At 33.1% G+C, this 9,230-nt stretch overlaps 2 protein-coding genes across 3 annotated transcripts; one reads left to right on the top strand and one right to left on the bottom strand.

Annotated features, from left to right (window-relative positions):
- The first annotated feature begins 206 nt into the window (after window positions 1-206).
- LOC124911176 (calmodulin-7-like) lies at window positions 207-2,670 on the top strand. Of its 2 annotated transcripts, XR_007096590.1 has the most exons (3): window positions 207-472; window positions 1,156-1,594; window positions 2,410-2,670. XR_007096590.1 is itself a non-coding variant. In XM_047451623.1 (2 exons), the coding sequence occupies exons 1-2, from the start codon at window positions 397-399 to the stop codon at window positions 1,527-1,529; spliced, it is 450 nt and encodes a 149-aa protein (XP_047307579.1). In that variant the 5' UTR covers window positions 207-396; the 3' UTR covers window positions 1,530-1,864. The 2 variants fall into 2 exon arrangements, 1 of the variants encoding a protein (XP_047307579.1); XM_047451623.1 differs by lacking the exon at window positions 2,410-2,670 and having other exon boundaries at window positions 1,156-1,864.
- A 355-nt stretch (window positions 2,671-3,025) lies between these two features.
- Window positions 3,026-8,809, bottom strand: LOC124911175 (DNA ligase 1). Its single transcript, XM_047451622.1, has 3 exons — window positions 6,694-8,809; window positions 4,080-4,276; window positions 3,026-3,389 (listed from the first exon to the last, which is right to left on the bottom strand). The coding sequence occupies exons 1-3, from the start codon at window positions 8,713-8,715 to the stop codon at window positions 3,269-3,271; spliced, it is 2,340 nt and encodes a 779-aa protein (XP_047307578.1). The 5' UTR covers window positions 8,716-8,809; the 3' UTR covers window positions 3,026-3,268.
- Window positions 8,810-9,230: the final 421 nt, after the last annotated feature.

The raw sequence follows: 9,230 nt of genomic DNA, 5'->3' as shown, positions 1-9,230 counted from the left end.
ATGCACAAAGTACACAATACACCATTGCAAACAAATAGATTTTTTCAAATACTCTTATTTGACCTTATTTATTATTTTTTACTCTTTTTTTTTTTTATTTGTAAGATTTTTATTTTGAAAAAAAAGACTACGAAAGTATTTTTATAAAAAACCAAAATTCTAAGTATCATATTTTTGTTTGTTGTTAAATATGTGTGCGTGTGAGAGAGAGCGAAAAGGGGAAGGAAAAGAAAATAGGAAAAACGATGCGAATGGCAGTCCCTGATTTATGCATGACCCAAATCTCCTTCCTTCCTTCCTTCCTTCCTTGAGTTCTTTACAAAATAATAAATAATCTTCACATCAAACCAAATTCCATCTCTGCAATTCCTCTAGCTTCCCATTTCCCCTCCTCCAATGGCCGAACAGCTCACCGATGGTCAGATCTCTGAATTTAAAGAGGCTTTTAGCCTTTTCGATAAGGATGGAGATGGTCAGTTTTTCTATCCCTTTCTCTCCTTCAGATCTACATAGGATTTGTTGCCCCCCCCTTACTTTTCCTGTCTGCCCTCTTTTGATTTTTTTTTTTTTTTTTTTTCTGTTTTTATCCTACCCATTATCCTCTCTTCTTCTTTGATTAACGGTTGAATCAATCCTGTTTTAGTAATACCCATGATTTGATAGAAAAATAAATAAATTGATAATTGGATGGTGGATTATTTGCATTGAATCAAAATAAATCCTCATAATAAAGAAAGGCCTTGATTATTGTACTTTCTTCCTTATTCTAATATTAAGTCTATCCCTAGGATGATGGACAATATAGAAATAAAGGAATAGATGAAGAGAAAAGTTTTAAAGAATTGACAACTTTATTATGCTTCAATCAATCAGGAAAAAAATGATTTTGTGATCTTTGGTATAGATGATGAGAATTTGAAATAGGCAATTCATATTGACATTGATTCGCTTCTATATATACATATGTGGATGGATTATTCAATCATGTGCCCGCCGCCCTTAACATAACCATATTACCAGGAACAATAACATAAAAAACCTCTATTTCATAGTTGTCTTTTTGTAAACTGGTTAAACATAACCAGGTTTTTTGTGTTATTTTGTAATTCAGTAGTAAATGGTAATAATCATTTATGGGTACAATGCCAAATGCAGGCAGTATCACTACAAAGGAGCTAGGAACAGTTATGCGATCATTGGGACAGAACCCGACAGAATCTGAGCTACAAGACATGATTACTGAAGTGGATGCTGATGGAAATGGAACCATTGACTTCCCGGAATTTCTTACTCTTATGGCTAGAAAAATGAAGGACACGGACTCTGAGGAGGAGTTGAAAGAAGCTTTCAGGGTTTTTGACAAGGATCAAAACGGATTCATATCTGCAGCAGAGCTTCGTCATGTGATGACGAATCTGGGTGAAAAACTGACAGATGAAGAAGTTGATGAAATGGTACGCGAGGCTGATGTAGATGGTGATGGACAAATCAACTATGAGGAGTTCGTCAAAGTCATGATGGCCAAGTGAGGATCAATATTCAACCCAATACTAAAGTTTCCAACTTCATAAATTTCCGGAGATTTCTACTTCTGGTTAGGACCACCATCATCTTGTTTCATGTTCTGCTTTTTTTTTCTTATTATTAATTCTATCACTAATTCTTCGCCTTTTTCTTGCTCTCACCCTAGAATAGAACAGCTTTTAGATCTTTCACAACTTCACTTCTAATTATAATTTCCATGCATATTCATTTGCCTTTGATGATTCTCCATGATCCATCATCCTTTTAGTGACTTGTTTCCTCAATAACACATTTTACAGTCTAATTTAAGTTTCTTCAAATAAAATGTCAGTGGTGCTTGAGTTATTTAATGAATAATTATATTATTAGAATTAGTCATAGATAGTATACTAAGTACTGTTTATACTAGCATCTAACATTGTAAGTAGACAATGTGAAGAAAATGAATATTCAATTGTTCATAACCTATTCATTGCTTCTATTATGGTTTTTTTAAGTGGGATTTTTTCATCAAAAATTTGTCTGGTTATCGCAAAACTTCATCCCCACAATTGGTTCAGTATCGGTTTTAATCTTTATTAAATTAGCAAACTATCAACTTCCAATAAAATGTAAATATACAGTTAAAGAATGAAGGTTTAAGAAAATAAAATATTTGATATTTTATTCTCTGTGAAGAATGGTCTGCAAAGTACATTATGTAAATTTGATATTGATTTGTAAAGGGGGGCCAAAAATCATTGCACAAAAACAAACAACATATTATGGGGGTGGTTTTCCTTTATTGCTTGTTTGGATACTATTTAATTAGAGACAAATTTTAATGAACACCCAAATTTCTTCTTCTTAATCATTCTAAACTAACACATCCTTTTGTGAAAACAGAATGCGATACAGTTACAGTAGAGCTAGGTCATCCAAAGAAGATCCGTCAGATTCAAGAGAGGATGGCGAACATAAACCTCGAGGATGTTGCAAAGATTTAGCTCACAATTGTTTTATTATGTGAACTTCAACAATAACAACAACCGAAATCCTTACCAACCGCCTCCTTTGAGGATAGATCATATTACGGAAATAGTTCAGATGTATATATTTTTTTTGTCGGAGAGAATACATTTTTGTGAAGATAACATTTCTTTTTTCTTTTGTTTTAGCCAAGAATCATATTGTTTCCTTAGTCTAAATACATTCAAATTAAGTTTAATTAGTTTATCCTCCATTAAAGTTAATAATTATCCAATTTTGTTACAAAAGTTCACATTATTATTACTATGAAATTAAAAATACAACTTAATAAGATAAAGATAGCTAAAATGATAAAATTTTTACGAGATTAAATGTCACAAATTTAATTATCATTTTTCTTTTCACATACAAAGTAGAGGTGGAGTTGTATGCTAACTTGTTAAATAAAAATAAAAAACATAATTAAAACCAAATTCATCAATAATTTTTAAATATCAGCTTATAGAAACATTAATGTTAAGCAACACAAAAGATCAAATGAACAACCTAAATCATTTTGTAGCCCAAGGCCAAGATTTGAGTCAAAATGGCAGTCAAAACTCGAACCCTAAAAGACTTGCAATGTTTTAACATCTTGTTAAAAAAATGAAAAGAGATTGCAGAAATGACAATAATTTTACACAAAAAAAGGAGCAAACCCAATATATATATATGCTCTTCACAAAATGATTAGCAAACCCAAAATTATTACAAGAGTATAATAATTCACATCATATCACGTGTTCATCGATCGATTGTTACAAAGAAATTCCCAGTATTTGTTTAGCATATGATCGGTTGGTCTCACACGCTCCCACTCTCCCGTGCAAAATATAGCATAAGCATCAGCCGCATATCTGACCGACAAAAAAACAAAAATATCATATACAATTAACTAAACACATTTAATATGGACATATTTTGTTTATTTGGTTAAGGAAAGCTAAAAAGACATTAAAAAATGTCGATCATTTGCTTGCAGATCAAGAAGTCACCGGTTGGGCCCTTTTTTGCTGTTCTTTCTTATATTTGTTTTTAACTTCCTTCATTTTACCGTTTAAACAGCTACAAAATACTAATGAATTAATTCAGTTACTTATCAAATGATCTATAAAATATTGAATTCATATTTATCAGACAGATAAACATCAATAATTACTTCTTGTCGGAATATTTCCCCTAAAGAACAACTAACAAATGAAAGTTATAGTGTGAAAGAATTTATATCAGCAGCACTTAATTATTAAGGTGAAAAAGTACAAACAAATATATACTTCCCAACTCAAACTTAAATAAACTAGTACATAATTAACAATATTTATATTTTTACACCTGGATTTTTTCCATGAATGAGGCTAGCACAGAATATAGTCCCTATCTTCTTAAATTCAATACTCTTACCAGTTATGTTATCCTGGTTAGATCAAATTTAACATTTAATGTGGAATTGGTTAAGGAAAGATGAAAATATTCACTAGCAGTAACTTAGATGGCAAGAGATTTGGACATAAAAGAGAAGAAAAAAAGGGTATGATTGTGTAACTTACTTGCCAATACCATGAAGCTGGGTGACATTGGTCCATGTTTGTTGAAGATACTCATGGGAGAAGCGATTAAGCATAACTGCCCTCTTCTTTTGAAGACCAAGGGATTGAATTACCTTTTCTATCTTCTCAACTGGAACATTTATGGCTGTTTCAGCATCAGGGCACAACGTGAAGAGATCTGATATAACCCTTTTTGCCTGAAAAGCAGCATATTTAATTTGCATTCCTTTCAAATCATAATAAGGGATTAGCTTCAAATTATTACAAGTATTTTTTTTTTCATTTGTTATAAGATTGTTTGCTCAATCGAGATCCAAATCAGAATATTGTCTGGAACATTTTTTGCTTCAGTTGGTATCAAGATTATATTTGTATGCTTTGTCGTTATTTTTGGCAAGCATATTTAGATTTTTCTGAATTAGGATAAAAAATAAATGTGGCAAGGCTCAAAATCACTTACAAAATAAGAAAGTAACAAAAACCCAATCGGTGACTGAGTATCACAATAAAATATAATAAACTTAACCTATATGATTGTAAAAGAGTCAAATAAGCCAAGGAATAAGAAAGGCAACACCAAATCATTCTTTCAGATTTTTTCAAACACCACTTGGGATTGCTTAGGGGTTGATTTACTTTATGTGAATAATATGAATAGCATCTATTTTAATCACCTATTTAAAACTCATACAAAATGCCTAATAAATTGGGATAAAGAGCATGTATGTATGTGTAACTAATAAGATTAACATTGGAAGTTGACACACAAGTTCTTCCCTTTTGAATCAAATGGATTTACATCCTAAAGACGTGTGAATAATTGACCAGTGATCCCTCAAGAGTATTACTAGGAATGGGATAGTGATAGAGTCAATAGGTATTCTGGCATATGGACTACGCCTTGGAGAAGAGAAATATTTTCTTATTACCACTTCTTGGAAACTATTGAGCATGTCCAATTTCCATGAGCATTTGCTCATGAAATTTCTTAAAAGAAACCAAGAATATTTAGGTCTAAATGCTTCCTTAAAAACACCTAGCATAATTGAGCAAACGTCTAGTACTGTACGAATAATGTCGAGAGTGAACTCTAGGTATAAAGAAAAAGATACTCTCAACTTTATTCCACACCTTTATAATACTAAGCTTTTACTGTTTATACTAATATTGACTTTCTTAGACTAGGCTCATAACCATCCCAGCCCCAATTATAATCTTTAGCAACTAAAATACTAAAAATACTGTAACCTTGTATCATTCATAATACTATTAAGGAATATGACTTTGTATATCCTTTGCATTATTTGATTCTTAAAACACTTTATAATTGTAAGCTATTAGTGAAGGACATATTGCATTGTGTATTCTCGGATAATTCAGTATTATAGTCACTGATAAATCAATTTGATTTGATAAAGCAGTCATTGTTTAGTTTTATTTTAGACACCAAAGCTAGGAAATTATTTTACAAAATTCACTCAAAATATTTTGAAAAAGGTTTGTATACGAAATTGAAATTACAAGTGCTTGGTTATGAATGCAGAAAGACATTAAATGCTATCTCATCCATTCAAACAGTCTCTACATTGAAATATATAGCAAAAGGAAAGTCTTTCATTAATTGACTCAAAATATTTTGAAAAACTTTTGGTATACAAACCACCGGAAAATTGAAAGTGTTTGACTGAAGGAAAGGTGTTAACGCTATCTCAGCCATTCAAAAACTCTCTACATTGAAATAATATAGCAAAGAAATACTCGTTCACTAATTGTAAGAAAATTTCCTAAAAATATGAATACATGTGTGATGTAATGATGCAAGCAATAAATTGCAGGGGTTTAGTTGCATTTTATTTTTGAGCCACAACCTCTAGAGTGCTTGAGTACACACATACCCATTGAAATGAGGATTAGATCGGACGTAGTTTGGATATCCTCAACCGTTACCAAAAAGTTAGTTTATTCTCTTTTTGTAATTCAAGCTTTTATTATGCGTGGAACTGTGATAATATTGAAAATGTAATACCCGGACACCTAATTGGGATAGTGCTAACATTAGGCTATAATATTGAAATTGTCGGTTATTACTGTCTTTTAGATTTTATATTCCGTGGGCGAATGCACAAACATAATCCCAAGGTTTGGGATTTAAACAAACAAGGGTGTTCGAATCTTTCTTGACTTGTCAAAATTTTCCATGTTTCAGACCTAGCCTAGTTAGTCTACCTGACATGCAGTGTTTGGTTTTGGACTAAGTTGTCTATCATATTATAACCGCTTTCTAAATGTTATTAAGGCAGATAAGCAACAAACAATATCAATCAAGGCATTTAAGTAAATGTTGATATATTCATTCTTAATTTGGGATTTGACCATTTAGTTAAATGAACAAGCCATTTGTGATGCACTTAACATGACAAGTAGCATTCAACTTTTTTGTGTTTTTAGTAATTCCAATTGATCATAACAGACTTGAATCCATTCTTGACAAGTCATCTTTTGAATTTTACAAGTAAATGGATCAAGTACCCAATAGATATTAAAGGATGCTATAAATAACATTCTGAAAAATGAAGACATTAAAGGAAAGAAGCTTTAATAAGAAAGAACATACTTGTAAACCAGTAGTTCTGTTAAGAAGCATGCATATGACAAGTACCCTCCAAGGATCATGAACGTGATCTTCCTGTAAGAGTCCAAAACTAGACCGTGGAGGCTTCCACGTGTTATCCACTAACCTTCTTCGATAGGCAACATCTTGTTTCTCAACAGCCGAAAGAACCTGTGGTTTTCTTTTAGATTTCTTTGGCAGCACTATACATACAGACGAGTCATTTGGATTTTTTCGTCCTGTATTAAAATAACCTGAAACAATTTTAATTCCTTCTTGTGTTTTCTTCTTCACTTTACCCTTCTTTTCTCCTTTCTCCAACAGCATATTCTTATTTTGTTCACAAGATGTCAATTTGAAACTTTCATCGGATGGTAAAATCCTTCTTTGTTTCACACGCTTTTTACTTGCAGTTGCTCCTTTTTCAGATAGTAAGCCATCATTCCCATGTTTCACAGACATTTTACTTCCGGTTGCTCCTTTTTCAGATAGTAAGTCATCATTCTCATATTTCACACGCCCTTTACTTGTGGTTGCTCCTTTTTCTAATAGTAAGTCATCATTATCATGTTTCACACGCCTTTTACATCCAGTTGCTTCTTTTTCAGATAGTAAGACATCATTCTCATGTTTCACACGCCTTTTACTTCCGGTTGCTTCATTTTCAGATAGTAAGACATCATCATTCTCATGTCTCACATGCCTTTTACTTCCGATTGATACTTTTTCAGATAGTAAGTCACCATTCTCATGTTTCACGCGATTTTTGCTTCCGATTGTTGTTCCTTTTTCAGATAGTAAGCCATCATTTTGATGTTTCGCGCGCTTTTTGCTTCCGGTTGCTCCCTTTTCAGATAGTAAATCATCATTCACATGTTTCACACGCATTTTACTTCCGGTTGCTCCTTTTTCAGATAGTAAGTCATCATTCACATGTTTCACACGTCTTTTACTTGCGGTTGCTACTTTTTCAGAAAGTATGTCATCATTCTCACGCTTCACACGCCTTGTACTTCCGGTTGCTTCTTTTACAGATAGTAATCCATCATTCTCATGTTGCATAACAAGCGGCCTCCTTTTTGCAGTTTCTGAATCATAAGAGACAGCACAGTTGTCCAAATATCTTTCATCACTTATTCTCTCTTTATCATTGATTATTTTAATCCTATTCTTCAAAGAAGTTAAACTTGTTTCCAAGTGATTAGCTCCGCTATGGTGTTTGTTAGAATTGCTTCTTTGTTCATCCTCACTCTTTTCCTCTTTTCTCTTCTTCATCTTCTTAGTTTTGACTGTTTCACAGCATTGGACATTAGTCTTCTCACTATCATTATCTCTAGTATTTCTTCTCTTCTTCCCTAAGTTAGCACATGCATCAGTTCTTAACACATTTCCCAGATTTCCATCAAACAAGCAGGAAGAATTCAATCCATCTTTGGTTTGTTCATCCTCACCCTTATCCTCTTTTCTGTTTTTCATCTTCTTAGTTTTGAGTGTTTCACAGCATTGGACATAAGTCTTCTCACTATCATTATCTCTAGTATTTCTTCTCTTTTTCCCTAAGTTAGCACATGCATCAGTTCTTAACACATTTCCCAGATTTCCATCAAACAAGCAGGAAGAATTGAATCCATCTTTGGTTTGTTCAACAGAAGAGACAACAACAGGATTGTCAGCACTACGTTGCATTCCTAGTTTTATTGCACTATTAAAACAAGGAAGAGCCAAAATAACCTGCGTCGGTTGGGCCGTATGCCCACCATCATCCTGATTTAGTTTGGCAGTCTTTTCCTTGTTCTCCTTATTGTTATTCTTCTTCTTCTGCCCTCTCTCTGTTCTCGAACTCTCTTTAGTGTCACTAACTTTTGTCAAGTTGACATCTCGTTCGCAAGTTGGAATAGGCAAGTGTTTTTGGAAATAAGGAGAAGTAATAGTTACCTTCTTCATCTTCGGCCGCGAGTCGCTTCCTGAACTTCTGTCGGGAAGAAGAGTCTTCTTCGTCTGAGGAAGCTTTCGTTTCTTGTCCATTGTTCAATCCCTCACACTTCACCTGCTCCGATCGGGAAGACGATTAGGCGCGAGAGAGAGACCCTGTTCGCTCTCTTTTATCTCTCAATCAAGTTTCGCAGTGATTAAGACTTTTTTTTTTTTTTTTTTTTTTTTTAAATCACTTTCTTATATGGGCTTTTATAGGGAAATTTGATGAGATATTGAAGATGCCCAGGACGAAATTGTCCATCATGTCCACAATCGCCTACCAGCATTTCCGAGACACAATCGCGAAACGATTTTATTTTATTTTTTTTAAAAAAAAAATCGTCTCGCGAATGCTGGGTGCGTCTCGTGAATGTAGGTATTCGCGAGACGAAATTATTTAAAAAAAAAAAAAAATTCGTCACGCGAATGCCGATTGTAAGACGCATTTTCGTTCAAAAATAAATAAAAGCTTCCGCAGCGCATTTTTTTAAGCGCCGACACTTTTTGCATGTCATCTCGTTAAATTTCCCCTTTTATAATATACTGGCTAGAAATTAAATTCTTTA

The sequence above is a fragment of the Impatiens glandulifera genome, chromosome 8 (assembly GCF_907164915.1).
Source record: "Impatiens glandulifera chromosome 8, dImpGla2.1, whole genome shotgun sequence".
NCBI lineage: Eukaryota > Viridiplantae > Streptophyta > Magnoliopsida > Ericales > Balsaminaceae > Impatiens > Impatiens glandulifera.
This window is presented reverse-complemented; position numbering and strand designations above follow the sequence as displayed.

Bases quoted from the DNA above. Each gene is read 5' to 3' on its own strand.
- LOC124911175 (XM_047451622.1), bottom strand. From the start codon at position 8,715: ATGGACAAGAAACGAAAGCTTCCTCAGACGAAGAAGACTCTTCTTCCC. The intron at 4,277-6,693 runs GTATGTTCTTTC...GCTGCTTTTCAG, and splicing joins ACAGAACTACTGGTTTACAA to GCAAAAAGGGTTATATCAGA. The intron at 3,390-4,079 runs GTAAGTTACACA...TTTGTCGGTCAG, and splicing joins CAGCTTCATGGTATTGGCAA to ATATGCGGCTGATGCTTATG.
- LOC124911176 (XM_047451623.1), top strand. From the start codon at position 397: ATGGCCGAACAGCTCACCGATGGTCAGATCTCTGAATTTAAAGAGGCT. The intron at 473-1,155 runs GTCAGTTTTTCT...TGCCAAATGCAG, and splicing joins TTTCGATAAGGATGGAGATG to GCAGTATCACTACAAAGGAG.